The sequence below is a fragment of the Ranitomeya imitator genome, chromosome 4 (assembly GCF_032444005.1).
Source record: "Ranitomeya imitator isolate aRanImi1 chromosome 4, aRanImi1.pri, whole genome shotgun sequence".
Lineage (NCBI taxonomy): Eukaryota > Metazoa > Chordata > Amphibia > Anura > Dendrobatidae > Ranitomeya > Ranitomeya imitator.
The window spans coordinates 636,051,045-636,077,518 of NC_091285.1; the positions used below are offsets into that span (position 1 = coordinate 636,051,045).

Below are 26,474 nucleotides of genomic sequence, written 5' to 3' on the forward strand. Positions count from 1 at the left end.
AGAAAGAAAACAGAGACAGAAAACTGGCATGAATATTGAAAGTCAAGAAAAAAAAAGGAGTCAGGAAGAAAAAGGTAAAGAAAGAGAAAAGTAAAGCATCGAAAGCATCACCAAACCGCGGGCCTTACGGCGCGCGAATTTTTGCCTGTAGGACATTATTGCAAGAGAGCTTGGCTGAGTAGATTACACAAGAAGGAAAACACACAGCAAGTCAGCAGGATCTAGGAGCAACATGGCAGATGTGACAACCTACATGGTGAGCTGCAGCATGTGCTACATGTTCACAGATCGACCAGAAGAAGAATCCAATTTCACCTGTCAGAAGTGTAGACTAGTGGCCCTTTTAGAAGAAAAGGTGCGGGGTCTGGAAGAAAGAATAGCAACTTTGAAACTCATCAAAGAGAATGAAGACTTTCTAGACAGAACAGAAGCATCTCTACTGGTCACAGAAGGTGCAAAAAGTGTCAGAGAACCTCCAAAAGCAGATGAGTGGAAGCATGTGACCAAAAGAAGCAAGAAGACCATGGAGAAATCACCAACCACACAACTGAAGAACCGATATCAAATCTTTGTAGAGGATGAAGATGGCACACCTAAGAATGAAGCAATACCAGCAAGCAAAAAAGAAAAGGGCACACAGCAACAAGTGACAGCAAAAAGTACAGCCAAGAAGCAACGAAGAGTGGTGGTGGTGGGAGACTCACTACTGAGAGGCACCGAAGCAGCCATCTGCAGACCGGACATAACTGCAAGAGAAGTATGCTGCCTTCCAGGTGCGATGATCAAGGATGTGACTGATAGGATACCAAAGCTCTTCAGCTCCAAGGACATCCACCCATTTCTTCTGATACATGTTGGCACCAATGACACGGCAAGGAAGGACCTACCGACAATCTGCAAGGACTTTGAAGAGTTGGGGAAGAAAGTAAAGGAACTGGATGCACAGGTAGTTTTTTCTTCTATCCTTCCAGTAGACGGGCATGGCACCAGGAGATGGAACAGGATCCTTGATGCAAACAACTGGCTAAGACGATGGTGCAGACAACAAGGATTTGGATTCCTGGACCACGGTGTGAATTACTGGTATGATGGACTCCTCGCCAGAGACGGACTACACCTCAACAAACCTGGGAAACACACATTCGCCAGAAGACTCGCTACACTCATCAGGAGGGCGTTAAACTAGAAGAAGAGGGGACGGGAAGAAAAACATTAGACTCGAACAAAGACGACCCAGGAAAACATACTCAGAAGGGAGGTAAGAACATTTCTAAAACAATCCACAGTGAGGAGATTGGAACAAAACAAAATCCTCTAAACTGCATGCTCGCAAACGCCAGAAGCCTGACAAACAAGATGGAAGAACTAGAAGCAGAAATATCTACAGGTAACTTTGACATAGTGGGAATAACCGAGACATGGTTAGATGAAAGCTATGACTGGGCAGTTAACTTACAGGGTTACAGTCTGTTTAGAAAGGATCGTAAAAATCGGAGAGGAGGAGGGGTTTGTCTCTATGTAAAGTCTTGTCTAAAGTCCACTTTAAGGGAGGATATTAGCGAAGGGAATGAGGATGTCGAGTCCATATGGGTTGAAATTCATGGAGGGAAAAATGGTAACAAAATTCTCATTGGGGTCTGTTACAAACCCCCAAATATAACAGAAAGCATGGAAAGTCTACTTCTAAAGCAGATAGATGAAGCTGCAACCCATAATGAGGTCCTAGTTATGGGGGACTTTAACTACCCGGATATTAACTGGGAAACAGAAACCTGTGAAACCCATAAAGGCAACAGGTTTCTGCTAATAACCAAGAAAAATTATCTTTCACAATTGGTGCAGAATCCAACCAGAGGAGCAGCACTTTTAGACCTAATACTATCTAATAGACCTGACAGAATAACAAATCTGCAGGTGGTTGGGCATTTAGGAAATAGCGACCACAATATTGTGCAGTTTCACCTGTCTTTCACTAGGGGGACTTGTCAGGGAGTCACAAAAACATTGAACTTTAGGAAGGCAAAGTTTGACCAGCTTAGAGATGCCCTTAATCTGGTAGACTGGGACAATATCCTCAGAAATGAGAATACAGATAATAAATGGGAAATGTTTAAGAACATCCTAAATAGGCAGTGTAAGCGGTTTATACCTTGTGGGAATAAAAGGACTAGAAATAGGAAAAACCCAATGTGGCTAAACAAAGAAGTAAGGCAGGCAATTAACAGTAAAAAGAAAGCATTTGCACTACTAAAGCAGGATGGCACCATTGAAGCTCTAAAAAACTATAGGGAGAAAAATACTTTATCTAAAAAACTAATTAAAGCTGCCAAAAAGGAAACAGAGAAGCACATTGCTAAGGAGAGTAAAACTAATCCCAAACTGTTCTTCAACTATATCAATAGTAAAAGAATAAAAACTGAAAATGTAGGCCCCTTAAAAAATAGTGAGGAAAGAATGGTTGTAGATGACGAGGAAAAAGCTAACATATTAAACACCTTCTTCTCCACGGTATTCACGGTGGAAAATGAAATGCTAGGTGAAATCCCAAGAAACAATGAAAACCCTATATTAAGGGTCACCAATCTAACCCAAGAAGAGGTGCGAAACCGGCTAAATAAGATTAAAATAGATAAATCTCCGGGTCCGGATGGCATACACCCACGAGTACTAAGAGAACTAAGTAATGTAATAGATAAACCATTATTTCTTATTTTTAGTGACTCTATAGCGACAGGGTCTGTTCCGCAGGACTGGCGCATAGCAAATGTGGTGCCAATATTCAAAAAGGGCTCTAAAAGTGAACCTGGAAATTATAGGCCAGTAAGTCTAACCTCTATTGTTGGTAAAATATTTGAAGGGTTTCTGAGGGATGTTATTCTGGATTATCTCAATGAGAATAACTGTTTAACTCCATATCAGCATGGGTTTATGAGAAATCGCTCCTGTCAAACCAATCTAATCAGTTTTTATGAAGAGGTAAGCTATAGACTGGACCACGGTGAGTCATTGGACGTGGTATATCTCGATTTTTCCAAAGCGTTTGATACCGTGCCGCACAAGAGGTTGGTAAACAAAATGAGAATGCTTGGTCTGGGGGAAAATGTGTGTAAATGGGTTAGTAACTGGCTTAGTGATAGAAAGCAGAGGGTGGTTATAAATGGTATAGTCGCTAACTGGGTCGCTGTGACCAGTGGGGTACCGCAGGGGTCAGTATTGGGACCTGTTCTCTTCAACATATTCATTAATGATCTGGTAGAAGGTTTACACAGTAAAATATCGATATTTGCAGATGATACAAAACTATGTAAAGCAGTTAATACAAGAGAAGATAGTATTCTGCTACAGATGGATCTGGATAAGTTGGAAACTTGGGCTGAAAGGTGGCAGATGAGGTTTAACAATGATAAATGTAAGGTTATACACATGGGAAGAAGGAATCAATATCACCATTACACACTGAATGGGAAACCACTGGGTAAATCTGACAGGGAGAAGGACTTGGGGATCCTAGTTAATGATAAACTTACCTGGAGCAGCCAGTGCCAGGCAGCAGCTGCCAAGGCAAACAGGATCATGGGGTGCATTAAAAGAGGTCTGGATACACATGATGAGAGCATTATACTGCCTCTGTACAAATCCCTAGTTAGACCGCACATGGAGTACTGTGTCCAGTTTTGGGCACCGGTGCTCAGGAAGGATATAATGGAACTAGAGAGAGTACAAAGGAGGGCAACAAAATTAATAAAGGGGATGGGAGAACTACAATACCCAGATAGATTAGCGAAATTAGGATTATTTAGTCTAGAAAAAAGACGACTGAGGGGCGATCTAATAACCATGTATAAGTATATAAGGGGACAATACAAATATCTCGCTGAGGATCTGTTTATATCAAGGAAGGTGACGGGCACAAGGGGGCATTCTTTGCGTCTGGAGGAGAGAAGGTTTTTCCACCAACATAGAAGAGGATTCTTTACTGTTAGGGCAGTGAGAATCTGGAATTGCTTGCCTGAGGAGGTGGTGATGGCGAACTCAGTCGAGGGGTTCAAGAGAGGCCTGGATGTCTTCCTGGAGCAGAACAATATTGTATCATACAATTATTAGGTTCTGTAGAAGGACGTAGATCTGGGTATTTATTATGATGGAATATAGGCTGAACTGGATGGACAAATGTCTTTTTTCGGCCTTACTAACTATGTTACTATGTTACTATGTAAAGAAATGAACATTCAAGAATAGTAAAGTGAGGATACAATAAACAGTCAGCCAGGTATACTTACACGCTGCCGCCTTGCCACCCGACCGTGAACCCGCTGCTCCTGCTTAGCCTCTGCCACAGTGGAAGAAGTGCTCTAAAAAAAGGGAAAAAAATTGTCACATGTGTAGATGTGACAGTGAATACTTACCAATCTGAGGAGGTGAGTACTCACTTCACTGACAGGTTCGGCTTGTGCAGGCCCAGGACGTTACTCCTCAGAAGAAGAAGATGACATTCTGATGCATGCAGAAAGAAAAAAATGGCAGAAATTAGGACATATAGAGACAGAAAATAGAAAATAAAGACATTGACTTTGATACTCACATTGTTCAGAGTGCTGATTCTTCCCAGGTTCCTGCGTCTGTCTGCTCTTATTCCCAGTCTGCTGAGTTGTGGACTGCAAATGTCCACTACCTCCCTTTATCAGTTTGTATGTGGGGGTTGGCTAATCAGTGTCTAGACATGTTTTCCTGTGTTGCAACGCATGCATTCACAAACACAAGCAAATGCATGTGCTTGCGAACGCATGCATTCACGTAGACCGTAATGCTTTTTTTGCTGCATTCCTTCCGCTAACAACCGCATACATTTCTAGGTGGCAAATTGACGCCTCTAAAATTACTACATGTAGCGTTTACCGCGCCAAACCGCAGACGACGAAACGACGCAAGTGGCGTCTAACGCGGCAAAACGCAACCGATCGCAGACACATGCGTCCCTAATGTTAAAGTTAGGAATACACGACGCATGCGGATAATTGTGGCACAAACGCTGCGGACTCAACCGCAAATGTGAAACCAGCCTTACTAGGTGAATGTGTCTGTGGTCTTGAGATATCTAAAGTAGAACACATGAAAGCTGCTGTGTGTGGTGCTCAAATGGAGCAAAAATTCATTGAGTAGGTTGAAGTTGAGAGGGAACATGGTGGTTTATGTTATGTTTGGGTAAGCTTCAGAATGCTCCCAGCATGACCAAATCGATGAAGTGTTGTGTCCCCATCAATAAGGTCAGGCAGGAAAGACTTGAGCTGCTGATGGGTGCCCAAAACAGCTTGTGATTTTTTGGTGAGGGATGGACCCGTATTTTTTAACCACTGGTGGACACAAACAGAAAAGGGCCCCATATGCAAAAACAAGACAGTGGCCCCTTGCAGTCCAACAGCTTATCATAATGCATAATGCACAATTTCACCTGTTTGGGGTGGAAATGGGTCCCTTTACCTCTTGAACCCTTGAGTCATTGTGTGGCTGCACAGGTTGCACCAATGATATGTCCACCCCTGGCTTTAACAGGGTGCTGCCTATATCAATGGATGGGTGGTTGTCTATTTCACTGTCTCAAGTGTGAAGCTGCTACTGAGAGTGAGAGGTGAAGCAAAGCAAAGGCACGCAAAAGAGAGCTTGCCCGCAGCCTTGACTGAGTACATGACCGGAAACGAGCTTGCTGTGAGAGAGGTTGTCGTATGAACTGTAGTCTTTGAGTATGAAAGGGTCCTTAAGGCTGTAAATGGTTTAAAGATTTGGTTGTGGATAGGACTATGACACCGAAGTAGAAACAGGTCAGACAGGGTGCATCTGGTGAGAGAGATGCCCTACCCCTGTGGGAGGGTTGCAGAGTAGATGTGTGAGTGAGTCCAGTGGAGTGGTGAAGTGTGAATCCTGGCTAGGCTTAAAGGAAATCCTGAGAGTGCTGAGTCAGTGAGTCAGAATAAGGGCTAACGCCAGTAAAATGTTGTGAGAAAAAGAATATTAGAAATTACTACTAACAACTTGTATAAAGTAACTGGAATGTTCAAAGACTATACCTCCCACTGAAACCGCTCCAGTCAAAAACGTTGAACTGTTTCCTATGTTGTGACTTCCTGTTTGAGCATCCACATTGTTGCCTTGTCTTGGTAGATGGAGGACGTAGCAACATCCAACCGATCTCTAACATTCTGTGCAAAAATTAATGCTGTAAAATAGCCTAACTAAAAATAACATATGTTACCTGAACTACAGGTATGGATAAGACGGCAAAACAACATCCATCAGTTTGGACAACTCCTCAAAAAGGTAAGTCATGGATTCTTTAATGCTGGCTTTTGTTACTCCAGAATTTGTATTTGTTTCTCCATTCAGTTTAATATCTAAGAGCATAATTTAGGGCACAGTGTCTTGGCAATAACACCAGACAGGTGCTTTGTTCCATAGGGTTTAAAAAGCTACTCTTCCTTAGCCTAGAATTGCAGATGCAAGTTTTGGGGAAACAAAAAGAAAGCATAACCAAGAATTATAACATCAGTAGGTCCTGTCAACATGTTATGATCTGTAGACAGTTTTACATATGAGATGTTACCTGTCTGAACTAATCATTATCCATCATATATGCAGTGGCTGAACACTCCATAGAAGATTGCATGATTTGGGCACTTTTTAGACCTACTAATGTTGGCAAACGCCAAAGACGTTTGATCATTTTGATCTCGAGCTTATCGCCTGTATTTTCTCCCTTGGTCTCTGCATTCATTTTCCCTATCCCACTTTCCGTCATCCACAGTTATCACTAGCTGCACATCACCTTGAGTGGATATGGATTTTCTTAGATGCTGGTCCACATAGAAAATTATCTGCCTTCCAATTCAAGAATAGGAGGTGCTGAGCTTCCTTCAGGTGTTCCCTCTTTTAACCCTGGGTCATTCCCATCTCTTCTAGAAAATACTCTGCCTTCTACCCTAGTCTTGATGTTGATGTCTGCCATAAAGATAGTGTCCATGGCCTATGTCATGATTCTTCTTCCAGTCAGTGTGTCTTGGGTGTCTAGATTAGTTGTCAAATCTAGTATAGGGGAGTGCTGAACTGTCAGTATTTTGATACACAGCTAAGCCATCTAATCTGAGACTGGGAGGTGCTGCGCTTCCTTCAGGTGTTCCCTGTTTTAAGTGATTACCCAGAAACTTAAATAAGCTAACATTTCCAGATCTCTGGCAATCAAAGCATTAGCTCAGTGGTGTTTGTGTGCTTTGTATTCCTGTGCTTTGTTTGTTGATCTATTGTTGCCTGATATTGGCTCTCTTTCTGACCAACCATTTGCCTAGCCCTGATCTGCTATCTTCCTGGTATTCTGACCTCGGACCATGACCGGACCATGCCTTTGACTTTCCTCCTTTAGTTACAACATGCTGTCTTGGTTTCTGACCCTAAAATGTTTGACCACCCTGCATCACGGTTTGTCCGTGAGTAGTGACTAGCATCACATTACGATTGGCCATGTGCCATATACTTTTTGTTTCCCACCAGTGGATTCAGTTCTTATGCTCTGTGAATAAATTTATTTAATCTGTCCAATTACTTTTGGTCCCTTTTAAAACAGGGTGGCACATGTTAAGGAGCTGAAACTCCTAAACCCTTCATCCAATTTTAATGTGGATACCCTCAAATGAAAGCTGAAAGTCTGAACTTCAACTGCATCTGAATTGTTTTGTTTAAAATTCAATGTGGTAATGTCTATAACCAAAATTAGAAAAATGTTGTCTCTGTCCAAATATATATGGACCTAACTGTATATACCATAATAGGGCTATGTATTCTGTTACGTCTCATAATTTACATTTTTTTTTCTATCACTAGAAATTTTTCCTAAGGAGACTTCGAAATTTCAGTCACCGCATATAGGTGAGAATATAAAGCATAGAAAATTGTCATTCTACGGGTCCTGTACCTTCACCTACTGTGTACTGTCATACAGTGTACACATAAAAATCAAGTAATACCAACATATGGTGATCAAGTTACACCTCTATAATAAGATTTTCTAATAGCAATTTTATTTACAACGTCTAAACAAAACCCCTATGCAGGTATTATAAAGATGCATGGTGGTTGCAAGGCACAAGTACCAGGCCACCAACAGCAGGGGCATTATGATCTATGTGCAACCTTGTGGGCAGCACTTCCCTAAGGGTGACCCTGGGACACGTGAAAGGGTAATATTATATAAAGTAGACAGTATGTAGCATAGGTTTCCAGTGCCTGAGCCAAGTCAAGTATTTTCTGCCCCCCCAAAGCCATAGACCGTTACAACTCCCTGAGTTCTTTATACCAGTCCAGTATTGAATCTTTTAGCCCCCAAGAACAATAAAATACTGATATAATTATAATAATAGTAGAATAATAGGATAGTAATAATATAGTAATGAAACTCATTTTATCCTACTGAGAACCTTGTCATCACAGTCACTGTCTATGAAGAGCGCAGCAGCCAGTGAGAAACTCATCTTAATCGTTGCGCTCTGCATAGGAGCTATTGGTGCCGTGGCACAAACTGAATTGTCAAAGCAGCCCCTAGTTGCTTTTCTCTACTTCTCCAGCTGCTGTCGAGCCATCACTTACTACACCGCTGTGCTGCTCAAAAAATAAACAGCAGTTGAGCAGAAGCCAAATTTTGCACCCTCATAAAATTTGTCACCTGGGGCAACCTCCTCTATACCCTTCTCGCTGAAGGCAAATTTAATATTATGGGGCTAGCACAATAAGTTAACTGCCATTAACCCCAATAACATAGCCAGGAAGAGGAACTGTTCTCCAACCTCCATTGTCTTAAAAAATGCATAAGAAGGTTCATAGGAAATTCACCGGTCAATATTGTAATGCATCAATAATGCAGCTCCAAAGTACCAAGTGACAATTTGGCTCTGTTACAATGATATGGACATAAAATCTTCAATTTGACATTTCATTGCTTCCATTTTCAGGTCTTGATTTTTCCTCAGGAGCAGTTAACTCAGCATTTTCAGATATAGCAGGTAACCATCTAGTCATTCAGAGTCAATGCGAATAGTGTTGCGTCTCATACAACCCCTGGCAAAAAGTATGGAATCACCGGCCTTGGAGGATGTTCGTTCAGTTGTTTAATTTTGTAGAAAAAAAGCAGATCACAGACATGGCACAAAACTAAAGTCATTTCAAATGGCAACTTTCTGGCTTTAAGAAACACTAAAAGAAAACAAGAACAAAAAATGTGGTAGTCAGTAATGGTTACTTTTTTAACCAAGCATAGGGAAAAATTATGGAATCACTCAATTCTGAGGAAAAAATTATGGAATCACCCTGCAAATTGTCATACTCAAAAATAACACCTGCATCAAATTAGATCTGCTCGTTAGTCTGCATCTAAAAAGGAGTGGTCGCACCTTGGAGAGCTGTTGCACCAAGTGGACTGACATGAATCATGGCTCCAACACAAAAGATGTCAATTGAAACAAAGGAGAGGATTATCAAACTTTTAAAAGAGGGTAAATCATCAAGCAATGTTGCAAAAGATGTTGGTTGTTCAGTCAGCTGTGTCTAAAATCTGGACCAAATACAAACAACATGGGAAGGTTGTTAAAGGCAAACATACTGGTAGACGAAGGAAGACATCAAAGCATCAAGACCAGAAACTTAAAGTAATATGTCTCCAAAACAGGAAATGCACAACAAAACAAATGAGGAACGAATAGGTGGAAACTGGAGTCAATGTCTGTGACCGAACTGTAAGAAACCGCCTACAGGAAATGGGATTTACATAGAGAAAAGCTAAACAAAAGCCATCATTATCACTTAAACAGAAAAAACAAGGTTACAATGGGCTAAGGAAAAGCAATCATGGACTGTGGATGACTGGATGAAAGTCATATTCATTGATGAATCACGAATCTGCATTGGGCAAGGTGATGATGCTGGAATTTTTGTTTGGTGCCATTCCAATAAGATTTATAAAGATGACTGCCTGAGGAGAACATGCAAATTTCCACAGTCATTGATGATATGGGGCTGCATGTCAGGTAAAGGCACTGGGGAGATGGCTGTCATTACATCTTCAATAAATGCACAAGTTTATGTTCATATTTTGGACACTTTTCTTATCCCATCAATTGAAAGGATATTTGGGGATGATGAAATCATTTTTTAAGATGATTGATAATGCATCCTGCCATAGAGCAAAAAGTGTGAAAACATTCCTTGAAAAAAGACACATAAGGTCAATGCCGTGGCCTGCAAATAGTCCGGATCTCAATCCAATTGAAAATCTTTGGTGGAAGATGAAGAAAATGGTCCATGACAAGACTCCAACCTGCAAAGCTGATCTGGCAACAGCAATTGGAGAAAGTTGGAGCCAGATTGATGAAGAGTCCTGTGTGACACTCATTAAGTCCATGCCTCAGAGACTGCAAGCTGTTATATAAGCCAGAGGTGGTGCAACAAAATACTAGTGATGTGTCGGAGTGTTTTTTGTTTGGTTGCTTCTCATGATTCCATAATTTTTTCCTTAGAATTGAGTGATTCCATAATTTTTCACCTATGCTTGGTTAAAAATAGTAACCATTACTGACTACCACATTTTTTGTTCTTGATTTCTGTTAGTGTTTCTTAAAGCCAGAAAGTTGCCATTTAAAATGACTTTAGTTTTGCGCCATGTCTGTGATCTGCTTTTTTTCTATAATATTAAACAACTGAATGCACATCCTCAGAGTCCGGTGATTCCAAGCTTTTTGCCAGGGGTTGTAGAAATCTAATCTATTAGCAATCTCTGGAATATATTCTTCTTCTTTTTCAATCGATCAACTAAAATTTTCTGGCATTTTCTCCTTCACTTCCTTTTTCACATTCTCATCCATTTTTTACCCGTTTTTTAACTTCACCTTATTCAGGTTTTACATTTCATTCACATTCTCCTTTGCCTCCTCCTTCTCATTTACCTTCCTCACCATTTCCGTCCTTTCTTTCTTCATCTCCTCGTTATCTACAGTTCCACCTCTTCTTTCATCTCTTTTTACCACCTTCTTTTACTTCACTTCCTTCTGATTCATGCCCTTCTTCTCCTCATTGTTCACTCTTTGCTTTACATTCTCATTTCACTTTAACCTTCTTCCAATTTACCTTCTTCACCATTTCGTTCCACTTCAACCTGCTTCAACACATCAGCACTCTCTTTTTTCACTATCTCCTTCTTCACAGCCTGTCCTTTCACCTCCGTTTAATTTTTTCCCCATTCTTGTCATTCACCAGCTTTTTCTTCTATTTCACATTTTACCCTTCTCATTCTCCCTTATTTACCTTCTTCACCATCACCTTGAATCCCTTCTTCATTATTCAACTGAGGCAGATTCACTGAGGCTGGATCCTCAGCTGTTACCTCCAGGCTGGGCTCTTCAGCTGCTTCCTCCAGGCTCGGCTCTCTGGCCTACCATGGATTGATGGCAGTCTGATCCTTCCAGATAGATAGACGGACTGTATGGACTGTAATATTATTCATTTGTCATTTCTTGCTGTTTTTATAGAGGTCAAAATGGCATCAGTTTTGGGTAATACCACATTTCCAGACTTGGAAGGTAATCCAGACTATGATTTTTTTTCACTCTAATCCAATAAAAGCACTTATAAGATCTACCGTTAATTTTTTGTGTTTCAGTTATATCAAATGTTAATAAGCCAAGATCTAGAAGGCCTAAAAGGTGCATGTTGGTGTTCCTGACGATGATGATTGTCATCATCTTCATCGGCTTTGCAGTCTTCACTGGATTCATATTCTTTCGTTGTGAGTAAAAGCTAAGCTAATGCTCTTCCTCAGTATAATACGTTCTATTATCCCTGTTGATGGATGGCTGTACATTGCAATATTTATCTCTCTGTACAAGTGATACGGGAATATGGTCTACTAGGGAAGATCTGCTCTTCACTGGTGATCTGAATAAAAAAAATGTTTATTGCATATGAGTTACAATTAATAATGGATGGGTAAGAGATAATAGAAATACGTGCATGGAAAATCATTACCATAGTTTCGAAGGTCTGGCTTATCTCCCCCCAAAAAAGTGCAGTATTTATGTCAAAATTCTGGCTCACAGCCATGAGGCTTTTACACATGCCCAAACCAAAGAATGTGCAAATTAAGCAACTCGTAACAAAGCAAAATATAAACAATCATTAAGGACCTTTATGCCTTAAAACTTACTTGTCAAAATGTCTGGTTTCTATAAGTCCATCTTATCTAGAAAACTGAACATTCAAAGAATATCTGAAAAACTAAATAGAAACAAAAAATAATTTTATGAATCTGGCATATAGCTGACATTTAACTAGTAATATATCAGCCAATTATAGATAATAATAGCTGTATTTTTGACTTTTTAATTTTATTATGGAAAAAAGCAAAAAACCTTTTATATTAGTATTGAAGGAGTCTGCCAAAATTTTAATTCTGTATGTTGGCTCAAATTCGGCCAGAAATTTCAATTCACATAAAATTTATCTGATGCAAATCATACGTGTCTTATTATGCTCTGTGGTCTCATTAGACCCCCCAGTACATAATAAATTTAAGGTGAAAATAAATGACTACACACCTTTGCCAGACCTTGTCCGTTCATTCCCCCGCTAGTTCATTTCGATCCTGTCTTCATTCACAGGCCACCAATCATTTTCATAGCGTGGGTCTCATCACGTATCAGGCACCCATTAACCTTATTAGAGTCACTATGTTATGACTTTGTGACGTGAAGGGATGTTATGAGAGGCCTTGGAAATGATGGTGGCACCAAAGACTTGTTGGGACCTGTGGTGTGGAAAAGACTGGGGAGACCTGCTAGGACCAACTCAGAGCCGGAAAGGGATATTTATTCTTTTTAAACTCTTACCTGACCTCATTGAATCTAGTAAATTGACAGACGGCTTCAATTCTTCCTGGATTTATGTGAAAGAAAATGTAAAAAAAATCCAATTTTGGCGAATCCAATTATTTGGGTGAAATTTAAGACAAAATGTATTCACCTTGAACTGATTCATCTCTAATTTATATTTACTTTAAATATCAAAATATAAAATTTACTTATATACTTGCTTAACAAAGATGTCCACATGGGAAGATATCTGTTTCAAAAGCTCCAATTCCTTCTTCCATTATTCAATGCAGAAAGCAGAATCAAATAACTGGGGGATCCAGCATATCTGCACATTATGTAGACAGCCCCTTGATTTAAATAAAATAGTGTAAAACCAGACTTTCCTATAGGGTAGTGCTGCAGGAAAAATGATGTCATTGAAGGCTCACTTTTTGGGGATGCATCAAGGGGATATCCCATAATCAGTCTATCATCATTGGACTCTTTTAGCAAAACTGTACAAGTCCAATGTGGACAACACCTTCAAAGAGGATCTTTCACCAAATTTTTCATGTTGAACTGGACACAGGATGTAAAAGTGGCTGCAGAGGGGAAACCCCATCTTTTTTTATTTATTTTTTTATATCACCTTTCCATTGCAGAGATATTAGCAAAGTATTGGCACCAAAAGAGTTAACTGTTTTTAAGTTGAAGTGGGTGTTATCAGACAGTTTTCACTGGGGGCGGGTACTTCTTGATCCTGCTTTGCAGCCACTATTACATGGTGCATCAAGTTCAATGTGAACAATTTGGTGAATGTTTCTCTATAAATAGGAGGGATGTTATGCCTGCAATGTAATCCCAAATGAGTTGAACTTATAAAGGATTTAGACTTGTGATGATTTTCTTTTTTTTTATAGACATCGCTATCTCAAGAAAAATGGCAGATGCAGAACAAATTGGTAATATCATCAATATATTCTAAACTTCTATCCTTCTAAGGCAGCTAGATTCATGGATATGACATTGTTTCTTCATTACTGGTTTCGATTTGTTATCACACCATGAATAGTCTGAATAATATAATGTAGCTAGGCTTCCTTTCACATGTATCTAAATACCCTGACTGAGAGTACGTCCACACGAGAAGAACGGTCCGACTATTCTGACCAGACTCTGAGTTTCATCAGAGCTTGATCAGAGGGGCATCAGTTATTCTCAGAGGTGGAAAGAAAAAATAAGTTTCCCCACCTTCTCCATTCTGTTGGTGAAAATCAGACCCCTCTTGTATTTAACCCTAACCGCATGTCAGACATGGGCACAGCCCCATAGAATTTTATGGGTAGTAGTGCTATTTGTGAAAATTACAGATAGCACTGTTCCGATATAATCGGTCATGTGATTGAGCCCTAAAGCGGAGTTACTTGTCATTACCACTCTCTCATAACCAGTGTCAAGGTACTAAACTTTTTCTGGAGGTCTTCTCCAGTCTCTGTTGCTTGAACTCTTAACTCCGCTGACCCAGTTTTTAGAGGTTGTTTCTTGGATGCTGATACTGCTTGACCTGTGAAAAGTGGTGCACTCCACCCTTAAAAGGGTTGTCCATGGTTGGATTGCAGACTATGTGATTGCAGACTTGTGAGTTCTCATAGCCCAGCGCGCACAGTACACACTGTCAGGATTGTTTTGTGCCGGCAACGGGAGCAGGTGGGAGCGTAACAGCAAGTATTCAATTTACATACTTTACAGACATGCGCCGATTAGACATGCACAGCCAAGTGTATTGAGTGAGGTCGGACATGTCTAGTCATAATGTGACCGTAAACATGCAAATCACATACTTGCAGTTACATGACCACCCTCTCCCGTTGCTGAAGACTTCTGACAGCGTGCACTGTGCATGTCGTGAGGATTCACAGGTCTGCAGTCACTCTGTGTGATTGCAGACTTGTACTCCAAGCCTGGACAACCCCTTTACAGAATTGTAAAGCCATTGAACAGATAACAAAGAGAAAGACTAGGGGGCAATATGGAAGCACAGAAATATAGAACACAAATGAAGATAATCTTTATATTAATCATCACAGAAAACATACTGTATAGCAGTGAAAACATTTAAAACCACCAGAAAACTGGTGACAGTATTATGAAATGGAGGCACCTCCTCTACCGAAATTTACACTATATAGCTTGAGACCAAAATGATTCAACTCAGACAATATGTTGTATTCAGCAAATATGATAAATAGGCGGAACCACAAAAGCTAGAAAAGAGTTGTTCAATATAATATTAACCAATCTTTCTACTGTAGTAAGAAACATACAGAAAAATGATTCAAAGGTGAATCTAGGATAAGCAAAGGTATATATAATCATAGGAGACTACTGGTTGGACAAAACGGGCAGGAAGATGAAAATACACATACAAAAATTAAGCAAAAACCCAATAAAGTTTATTTCAGAGTAAGACAACGAGCGCTAACCCGCTTGTTTCGTCGTTCAACAATGCAGCTGCCTCAAGAGATCCTGAGGAAGCTGCGGTGTAAAGCAGCAATATGCCCGCTCTCTTAGGCTGCTTGCCCACGATCAGTAATAATAGTGTTTTAGAAGCAGCATATTTTTGCTCCAGCCAAAATGCTGCGTTCTACATTACGCACTTGTCTTGTCTATGCGGATTTACCTTGTACAGTGGTGGGAACTGATGGATTGCTCCCTGACACTCCAAAGGTTACATGCATTTGATGTTCATGTATGTTATAAAAGCATGATACCCACTGGGGCTGCAGTTAGCTAACACAGGGTTAACTGTATTGGCCGGCCCAGTTTGGGAAGGGGAACTAAGGGTACCGTCACACAGTGGCATTTTGATCGCTACGACGGCACGAGTTAGAAGCAGGTTCAGGAAGTGACTGGGCAGTCAGTGTGTGGAGAGCAGACTGTGAAGCAGCAGGTCTAGGCCAGAGGTTGCTAGGGACAGCATGGGCCTAATACTCGGGGCAGTGGATTGCCAAAAATACTCTTCTGTGTGATTCCGTCTAATGGCCTGCGGCAACCTCGAGATGGACATCGGGGGCCTGGGGCAAACTCAGCCTGTGAAGCTACAGGGAAAGATGGACTCAGACTACATGGGGCGATAGGTATTGCATTCCGAATATAAGAGTCTATTTAGGGAAAAACTCAGCTACAGAAAATTACATGCTGTGGCTCGGAAACCCACACACAAAAGAAAGCACAGTAGGTATTGGATTTCTATAAATCCCATCCACTATGCTTGAAATGTAGAACGCAGCATTTTGGAAGCAGTAAAAATATGTTGCGTGCAAAACGGTACTATTCCCGATAGTGGGCACGCAGCCTTACACCACAGCATTTACTTTGAAAAGCACGCAAAGGATGATGCAACTAGGAAGACTAGTCCGGGGTAGGTCGATGATAGCTTCTTCTTCTTGATTCAAAGGTCTCTCCTTGTATATACACCCATAGGGAAAACCCTGAACGTTTAGAGGCAAGGAGCAGAAGTTGTCTGGCACTGGCCTCTTGCCTAGTCAACCGTGTCATATCGTTCCTGTCCGGGATTTAAAAGCAGGTTTCTCTAAAATGCAATAGCATTTCAAAGAAACACATTTCCGACTGTGATAACACATCCAGACTGATTCATAAATTAAAATAATCATATTTTAATTAGCTTTAATTAGCAATTCAATCTTAATTAACAAATTAAACCTTTAATTGCCGATACCTTAATACATTCAGTCTCAGATTTCAAGAACAATGATGTGGAGAAGCAGAGCAGTCTGATGACTAAGGTGGCCGATCTCAACAATACCATAGGTAGGCGCATCTCTGCGATTTATTCTTTTACTCTCTTTTTATTCATGTAGCCAAAGTAACTACCTGATCTTGAAATGTCATTTTGCATTTTCTTACCCTAAAATTCAGAGTTCTGTGCTGATTAACTTTATTTATTTGTTTAACTTAGTTATCTAGTACTATTAATTCCAAAAAACTTGACAGACATCATCTTTGCTGTTCCCATTGGGGCTCACAATCTAGATTAGCTATTAGTATGTTGACGTGTGGGATGAAACTGGAGTTAATTAACACAAAAACCGGGAGAACATACAAACTCAAGGCAGACTCAATGCATAACAAATAAAAAAACAAACAAAAAAAACATGATAATAAAAAAACAAAAGATTTGGTTGGTGTCTCAATGTTTTAAGCCCTATAACTTTTCTAATTTTCTATGTATGGATTTATAATTAAAAAAAAAGGAACTGATCACTATAAAAGGTACCGTTATATAAAAAGATTAGCAGAAAATATTGGTCTTAAAAAAACTTAAAGGGGTGGTACAAAACTAATGTAAATTTATTCCTAAATGTCTGTATGTAATGCAATATAATCTCTTGTCTAATATAGTGTACTTTAATTGAAAAGTCCCTACCATTCCTTCTCTGCCCTATCTGCTTTATTTATTTATTTTTTTAACTCCCAGTTTGATGATGTTTTGTTTGAGAAATCCCCACTGCATGCTGGGATACTCAAATGGGAAGTCATTGATCATATAAGTCATATTCACTGCCGCAGCTGCCTTCTGAAACAAAGTGTCATTACTCAGTGATGTCGGTTTTGGGGGAGGGCTGGTCACTTTTTTTCCTGCTTGCTGCATTCTCTCCTTACAATGCACACTGACAGTGCACTCTCTTAACAGGTTGTTACTTCTCATTAGAGATGGCGAGTGGGGTGCACTGTCATTGTGCATTGAAAAGTAATATCGCGCAGTGAGCAGGGATCCTGTACCGAGCATGTGTTGGAATTGACAACCGATGAATACTCAGTAGAGCAGGGACTAACCCAAACCCTGATTTGATGATGCTTTGTCTGAGGGTGGAGGCAGAGGTTGCAGCCTCTGCCCCCTGATGATGTCCTATTTGAGTATCCCAGCATGCACTGTGGATTCTCAAATGAGACGTCATCAAACTGGAAGTTAAAAAAATAAAGGATATTTTTATTAAAGTATATTAGAAAAGTGATTTGATTATTACATTAAAAAGGTTTCACATTTAGGATTAAAGTCAATGTTAGTTTCGGACCAACCCTTTAAGGATAACCAGTTGAGAATCACATTAACTGCTTCAGAGTCAGGGTATATTGGGCCTTTAAAGCATAGAGTAGCAGTGTTTAGTATATATTACTTTAAAAGCCATGACCTTTTTTTCTTTGATTGGGATATTTATGATTTTTACGCACATCAAAAACATATATATTGAGCTAATGCGGATTTGCAAAAGTGTAAAAAACGAAACACAAGGTTCTTAGTTAACATTATGGTCATAATATATGAAGCCCACTGCCATGTGATGGCGAGCCTCTTGGTGGGACCCTAACTTTATAGGTGAGGTGCTGAGGGGTGACCAGTGCTGAAGTGATACTACACCAACAGAGGGAGTGACCCAGGCGCCACAATTCAAACTAGGCAGAACCCCTTTTTCTGTCTCCTGCTAAAAACACCAAAGATATCAAAAAGAATGTTGGCACAGGCTATGCAATGCAACATTGGTACATGAAAAAAACGACAATATGTAAGTAAATATAAATTTGGCCTATGGTTAAAGGATTATTCCCATTTCTGGGAACTGGATATTGCTGGATAACACTGGACAATACAAGCCATTTTGCAATTTACTTGTTATTAAAATGTATTGAATGTGAATAACCACAATGGTGCTCCTGACTAGCCTCTTCACCCAGCTGCAGGTTATCCGATCAATCCACTTGTCGCTACAATTTCATATGTTATTCAAATTTTTAGATACTAACACTTTTCTTTTGTTTACAGCTCGTTGCCTTGGAGACTGACCACTGTTAAACAACAGCACAAAGGTAGTGCTTACAAAATCTTTTATGTTGAGCTTGTAAGCACTGTTTTGAAGCTGGCCAGGATCACTAGAGTGCTTTGTTACCTCTAAACCCCAGCCAGCTTCAGCGCAGTGCTTAGAAACTAGACAGCAGCAGTGGACGGTCTCCTTGGCAACAAGCTCTAAACTAAAGAAAAGTGTCAGTATTTCAAAAATGGCATCAAAATTTCTTAAGAAGTAAATAGCAAAAGTGCCTATTTTTACGACAATATCCACTTAAGAAAATGGGAATAACCTTTTAAGGAAAAAAGGAAAAGGAGCACCCATACTAAATTTCTGTCAGAGGGCCTTTAGAGGTTAAGCTTGGTGCACACAGAGCTAGTAGTGATGAGTGAACGTGCTGGGATAAGGTGCTATCTGAGCATGCTCGTGTATTAACCGAGTGTCTTTAGTGTGCTCGAAAAGTATGTTCGAGTCCCTGCGGCTGCATGTCTCCTGGCTGTTAGGCAATCCCTGCATGTTTTGTGACTGTCAAACAGCCTCGAGACATGCAGCCGCGGGGACTCGAACATACTTTTCAAACACGCTGAAGACACTCGGTCACAAGAGCATGCTCGGATAGCGCACGTTCGCTCATCACTAAAAACTAGATATGTCAATTGATATCATCCTATAAATCAGCGCCAACTGGATCTGACGCTGTGGACATGTTCTGCTTTATTTTGTAGTGAAATTGCAAGACTTACTCAAGGCCAACGAAAAGCACATTAACAAGACCCTGGGTAAGTTTCACACTTAGACGCACATTGTTATACTTATTTCTATTGATTTATGAAGACTCTAATGTTTTTAGTCCTCTATGCATTACTATGTTTTACAAAACTTCTATAAGTAGCAGATATACGTGTCACCTACAGTCTAGTAGTCACACGTGTATCTATTTAATATTTGCTAAAGTACCGTTGTTGATACAAGGGTAATGGTATGTCACAGATTATATGGACATTAGGCCCCATTGTCCTTCTTGCTTAAATGCATTTAATTGGTGCTAAAAATCATTTTTGCAATTTGGTTTCATTAACATTTTCCCACCGTTTGCCTTTTATAGCCTTTGTATTTCACTGTTCATTGCCAGAATGAGGTAACGGGGTCGGCTACTTTGTCTTTATTTTGTCATATGATTTGTTCAACTTCCTATTATATTGGAACGTCAGGTTCTCCTCCTGCTCTTTCCTCAGAGAGCACAGGTCTCCATTTAAAAAAAAATGGCTGCTGGTGGTAGAGCATGTGACCAGACCGTTCCATCAGATTTGTCCAGTTGAAAACTTCACACGACAAAACTGTTTTTCTATTGGAGGAGACTGATGGACGTCTGGTCACACGCTCCTCCACCAGCAGCCATTGTATGGACTGGAGAGCTGCGCGGTCTATGAGGAAAACAGCACTAACAGGAGCAGGAGGAGAATCGGTTATACCTATATAAAAGCGAGAGCCAAAAATCATGTCCTCAACACATCTGATAAAATAAAGATGATGTGGCCTAAACCGTCACCTCATCCTGCAGCCGGCAATAGTCGATGTAACACAGCGGCCCTAGGAGGGAAACTGTGCAAAATTGTTAATGAAACCAAATTGCAAAAACTTGCCCAATTGTAGGCATTTAAGTAAGTAAAAAAGGTCCACAAAGGAGGATAATCCCTTTAAATTGAAAACTTCACATGTGGTCTCATCTACTTATTATAACTAATTTTAAAAGGATCATCCGGTCACCAAGTATTGATGATTTATCCTAAGGATAGTTCATCTATGGCCGGGGTCACACTTGCGAGAAGCTCGCACAAGTCTCACGTCTCAATACCGGGTACTGCCACCGGCACTCGGGAACAGAGTGTGCGGCTGCATGTATTTCTCTGCAGCTGAGCGCTCCGGTCCGAGTGCCGGCGGCAGTGCCGGGTATTGAGATGCGAGATTCGTGCAAGCTTCTCGCAAGTGTGACCCTGGCCTAAATCAGATCATTGAGAATTCCACACCCGGCACCACTACTGATCAGCTGCTAAAAGCTCTGATGGAAGCCAGCTATAAACACATTGAACAGAACTGCACTGCACAGCTGCATTCATTGTGTAGTGGCAGCCGCCGGGTGCTGCAGAACAGCTCCGATTGCCAAGCTGGAGAATAAGAGGTGATCAACAGTAACCAGCAGCAGTCACTATTATATGGAGCCGAGTAGTCAGATAAGAAAATCACTAACCTTAAGAAGTTGTGCTGTAAATTGGCACAAATCTACTATGGGCTTGCAATTATCAACATTGTCAAGATTCTGGAGTATCCCACCACAAGAGTTCTGATATCCAAATGGTGGTAAAGAGCTCCAATTAAAAAAGTGCCACAAATATTCTCGTTTAGTTCTCTGAGTGCTGCTCATTTTTGTGAAATATAAATCTCTAAACTTTATGCAAAAAGGCTTCTTTAATGGCAACACGCTTCCATCTTCACTGGTATCTTCACCAGGTATAAAGCCTGTGAACAGTACATATCTCTGCATGCTGGAACTTCATGAATATAATTTAGAAAGGATATGGGTCTGGTGATCACCTTACTCACTAGAATTGAGCAAAAGGCTTGCAAGACCCTCAGTCCAGTAGTCAGGTCAGTAGTCTGTGGCCGCAGGAGCAGAACAATGCGGACCTTCTTTTTCCTCTGACCTCCCCGGTGCCTTTTCTGATTAGTAGACCGGACACGGCATCATGTACGTGTCACTATGCAAAATGATGACATTCCAGCATTCACTCATCAGAAGAGGCATCAGGAATGTCACAGGGAGAAGGAGGTTCACAGTAGCCAGGGACTACTAGCTTGGCCACTGGTCCAGGGTCCTGCAAATAATTTTGCTCCACTCTATCAGCCACACCTTTTTAACTGGAGGTCCTATAAGAGAGGGTGTTGTTATGAAGTATAAAATTTTTATAATTTTTATAATCTCTACCACAGAGAAAATCTGCACGTTGTGCCCTCTTGGCTGGTATACGATTGGTTCTGCTTGTTATTATGTCTCTGGGCAAGAAATATCCTGGGATTTGGCTCGTGAAGAATGCTATAAAATGTCCTCTATCCTTGTAATGATAAAGGACAAGACTGAATCGGTAAGAGCTAAATACAAGAGCTGGCACCTTTATATCTATCTATCTATCTATCTACCTATCTATTATCTATTTATCTATCTATTTATCTAGCTATCTTTCTAAAAAATGAAAAAGGAAGTAATCACAGGTCGGGTGCAGAGCTCCCCAAGTAACCACCAAACCTCAAGTAGAAATTCAGACATTAGAGGCAGCACACTATTCAGAGTGAAAAAAAGACTTCTGTTTAATGACCCAACATGGCAACATTTTGGTTCATTAGTGAGAACAAGGCTGCGGTTATCCCGGTTGCTTGTGCACCCTTTTCTACCACCCTTTTTCCTTCCACTCAACTTTCCATTAATATGCTTGGATACAGCACTGTGTGAACAGCCAGCTTCTTTTATCAATGACCTTTTGTGGCTTACCCTCCCTGTGGAGTGTGTCAGTGACGGCCTTCTGGACATCTGACAAGTCAGCAGTCTTCCCCAGGATTGTGGAGCCTACTGAAACAGACTGAGGGACCTTTTTAAATGCTTAGGAAGCCTTTGCCTGTGTTTTTTTGTTAATAATAATTTACTGAGATACTGACTTTTGGGTTTTCATTGGCTGTAAGACATAGTCATCAACATTAACAGAAATAAACACTTGAAATAGATCACTCTGTTTGTAATGACTCTATATAATATAGGAAAGAAATATATCTTGGTACCGTGTTAGCCAGTAGATAGAAAAATATTTTAATGGCTAACTGAAAAGATGGTAACAAATTGCAAGCTTTCAAGACTACATACGTCTCTTCATCAGGCAAAGACTAAAACAAATTCTGAAGAATCACATATTTATGCACAACATAGTATAGAAAAAAAAAAAGAGGGGAAAAAAACCATGGATAAGACAGGTGACATGAAGCAGAATTACCATGGGTGATAAACAGTTAGGTCCATAAATATTGGGCCAATTCTTAGATAAGGATTGTTTTATTGTCCTGTGATTAGGGTCTCTGTTGTGGTGACCCCACATGGTCTGATGGACAAGTTCCTTAGTTGATGTAAAAAGACATAAATCCATGTGATACATTCATTCCTGCAGTTAGAGTGTCAAAGGTCGTCATCAGTTTATATTCCCAGACTCTCCTATCTTTCTGCGATTTGAAGTTACCTTTTAGTACAAGTAATTTCATGTCCATAACATTATGAAGAGACGTATGTAGTCTCGAAAGCTTGCAATTTGTTACCATCTTTTCAGTTAGCCATTAAAAGGTATCAACCACTGAGGACTCTCAATTCTAAATATTTTTCTATATAATATATGAGTTTCACTTTTTGTATTGACGAACTGAAATAAATTATCTTTTTGATGATATTCAAATTTAGTGAGAAGCACCTGTATATAGTCAGAAAACATCTAAACTAACCTTGAAAATATTGGATGTTTTTATTTAAACAAGTTTTTATGGGAAATATATCGTTGAACACCGCATTATTTAAACACCAGTTGAACACACGCATATTTCTAGGAGTCTTTGAAAAAATTATTTACGCCGAGTAAGAAATACTGGATTGGACTGAGGCGAGACGCTAGAGAAGTTCACGTATGGAAGTGGCTGGATGGAACACAAGTCACGTTTACGTAAGTAGTGGGGTGTGATGTACTAGTAATAAGAGGTCCCAACATTGAGACATAGCCAGAAGGTTTAAGGTACAAACAAAAGTTCTTAATTTATTCATAAAAAGTATGAACCTTGGTGGTTCACGCTCAACTGAAAAGGTTCATATCTTCACCCCCGCCCCAAAGTTTGGAGTAGTCAATGGCACTGTTAGAGGATGGGGTTCAGGTATCTATCTGATCAACAGACGTGGTGATATTAATTTCTTTCCCAGTCTACAGATTCTATGATATGGGTCCCACTGTCTTAGGCAAGGTCTCCATGTCACTCTTTTTGCGTGTTATCTACTACAATATTTTATGAGCCTGGTTCCTAGGCTACCCACTCAAAATGGATAAACCTTTCAAATGATTGGTTGGAAATTGTTGACAGTGGCATCTGTCCCACATGCCAAAGGCCACTGTTACAGAACTCACTAATTACATGATATCCTCCCTAGGAACATACTCTTACCAGTAGACAATGAGTTAGAAATTATTTACATTTTTTTTACATTTTTAAAAAATGTCTATGTTTGAACCAAAGAAGCACATAAGAGGATTAAAACAAAGCCCCTTTTTTAGTACTGATTGACACCATCACACTTTTCCAGTTAATATTATTTGGCAGTTGTTTGCCTATCTTCTCTTGAGCCATTATTCTTAGCTTGACTCTCAGCATCATTGGTTGTGGAAAATATTCTGATTTTAACTGCCCATTAAATAAAGTGAAGTGGTCAACCTGAGCCAACTCTAGGTATCCTGTTGTACCAACAGGTGACTTCCTCCATGTTAGTCATGTCAGAGATGAGCAGAAAGATACAAATACCCTGGTCAGGTTCCAAGGTTGGTCCTCAGTGGCAGCCGGACAAGGAAAGTTTTCACTTTTGCACTGGCAATCCTCCTCTTTTTGCATCCTGGATACCTCTGTGGCTTTTTTGGCCCCCATACCAAAGAGGACCAAACTGGACCACAATAACTTGAATCTTTTCTCATCTCTAATGCATGTCCTTTGGATTAATACATGTGTGAACATTTTTAGGATGTGGATTATTATTATTTATTTATATAGCACCATTAATTCCATGGTGCTGTACATGAGAAGGGGTTACATCAAAATACAACTATCACTTACAGTAAACAAACTAACAATGACAGACTGGTACAGAGGGAAGAGGACCCTGCCCTTGCGGGCTTACATTCTACGGGATTATGGGGAAGGAGACAGTAGGTTGAGGGCTGCAGTAGCTCCGATGGTGTTGAGGTGGCCGTGTGGTCATTACAGGTTGTAAACTTCCTTGAAGAGGTGGGTTTTCAGGTTTCTTTTGAAGGATCCAAATGTTGTGGATAACCGGACGTGTTGGAGCACAGAATTCCAGAGGATGGGGATGTTCAGGAGAAGTCTTGGAGGCTATTGGGTGAGGAGCGAATAAGCGTGGAGGAGTGAAGGAGGTCTTGGGAGGACCAGAGATTACATGAGGGAAGATATTGAGAGATTAGTTTGGAAATATACGGAGGAGAAAGGTTATGGATGGCTTTGTAGGTCAGTGTTAGTAATTTAAACTGGATACGCAAAGAGGTGAAGCAAGAGTGTAGCGCGGAGAGAGATTAATTAGTCGGGCAGCAGAGTTAAGGATGGACTGGAGGGGTGCGAGAGTGTTAGAAGGTAGGCCACAGAGGAGTATGTTGCAGTAGTCAAGGCAGGGGATGATTAGAGCATGCACGAGCATTTTGGTAGAGTGTGGGTTGAGGAAAGGACGGATTCTGGAAATATTTTTGAGCTGGAGGCGACAGGAGGTGGCGAGAGCTTGGATGTGCGGTTTGAAGGACAGGGCAGAGTCAAGGGTTACTCCGAGGCAGCGGATTTTGGGGACAGGGGAAAGTGTGATTTCATTTATTTTGATAGATAGATCAGGTAGGGAAGATATGCGTGATGGAGGAAAGATAATGAGTTCAGATTTGTCCACATTGAGCTTGAGGAAGCGAGAGGAGAAGAAGGAGGATATGGCTGATAGACACTCTGGGATTCTGGAGAGCAGAGAGGTGACATCTGGGCCAGAGAGGTAGATCTGAGTGTCATCGGCATATAGATGGTACTGGAAACCATAGGACCTTATGAGTTGTCCCAGGCCGAGTGTATAGATTGAGAAGAGTAAGGGTTCTAAGACAGATCCTTGGGGGACTCCAACAGAGAGGGGGCAAGATGAAGAGGTAGTATGGGAGTAGGAAAAGCTAAATGTGTGGTTGGCAAGGTATGAGGAGATCCAAGATAGGGCAAGGTCTTTGACCCCAAAGGAAGAGAGGATCTGTAGTTGGAGGCAGTGGTCAACTGTGTCGAAGGCAGAGGACAGGTCCAGGAGGAGGAGTATAGAGAATTGTCAGAGCAAAAGAGGGGAAAAGCCAGCGCTGCCTAAGGTTAAGACGCAATGCGTAAAGTGCAAATGCACATATTGATTTCTAACTGTATTTTCAAAATGAGACATTTAGCAAACAGTTGATCAATTCTTTGAGCCACCCGGCCACTTCACGGCCTCCTAAATGAACTAAAAGCAAGGCAGAGGACAGGTCCAGGAGGAGGAGTATAGAGAATTGTCTGTTAGCTTTGGCTGTAAGTAAGTCGTTAGTTATTTTGGTCAGGGCAGTCTCAGTGGAATGGTGGGGACAGAAGCCAGATTGTAGGTTGTCGAAGAGAGAGTTAGATGCAAAGTGAGAGGAAAGTTCAGCGTGGACGTGCTGCTCAAGGAGTTTGGAAGCAAATGGGAGCAAAGATATGGGGCGATAGCTGGACATAGCGCTTGGGTGAAGGGATGGCTTTTTGAGGATAGGTGTGATTGTGGCATGTTTGAAGGCAGAGGGGAAGGTACCATAAGTTAGTAAAAGGTTGAAGAGATGGGTTAGGGATGGGATTAGTGTGGTGGTGAGGTTGGGAGGAGGTTGGATGGGATGGGGTCAAGTGCACAAGTGGTGAG

General features: G+C 40.7%; 1 protein-coding gene across 1 annotated transcript in view; it reads left to right on the forward strand.

Moving 5' to 3' along the window:
* The window catches only part of LOC138674629 (C-type lectin domain family 17, member A-like), a 102,432-nt gene that overhangs the window by 63,110 nt on the left and 12,848 nt on the right, over positions 1 to 26,474 (forward strand). The window contains exons 5-14 of the mRNA XM_069762445.1: positions 6,259 to 6,312; positions 7,867 to 7,911; positions 8,991 to 9,041; positions 11,559 to 11,609; positions 11,690 to 11,815; positions 13,799 to 13,840; positions 16,632 to 16,709; positions 19,468 to 19,521; positions 21,731 to 21,882; positions 23,378 to 23,490. Coding sequence (XP_069618546.1) covers positions 6,259 to 6,312; positions 7,867 to 7,911; positions 8,991 to 9,041; positions 11,559 to 11,609; positions 11,690 to 11,815; positions 13,799 to 13,840; positions 16,632 to 16,709; positions 19,468 to 19,521; positions 21,731 to 21,882; positions 23,378 to 23,490 — 766 coding nt within the window. The remainder of the gene's footprint in view (positions 1 to 6,258; positions 6,313 to 7,866; positions 7,912 to 8,990; positions 9,042 to 11,558; positions 11,610 to 11,689; positions 11,816 to 13,798; positions 13,841 to 16,631; positions 16,710 to 19,467; positions 19,522 to 21,730; positions 21,883 to 23,377; positions 23,491 to 26,474) is intronic.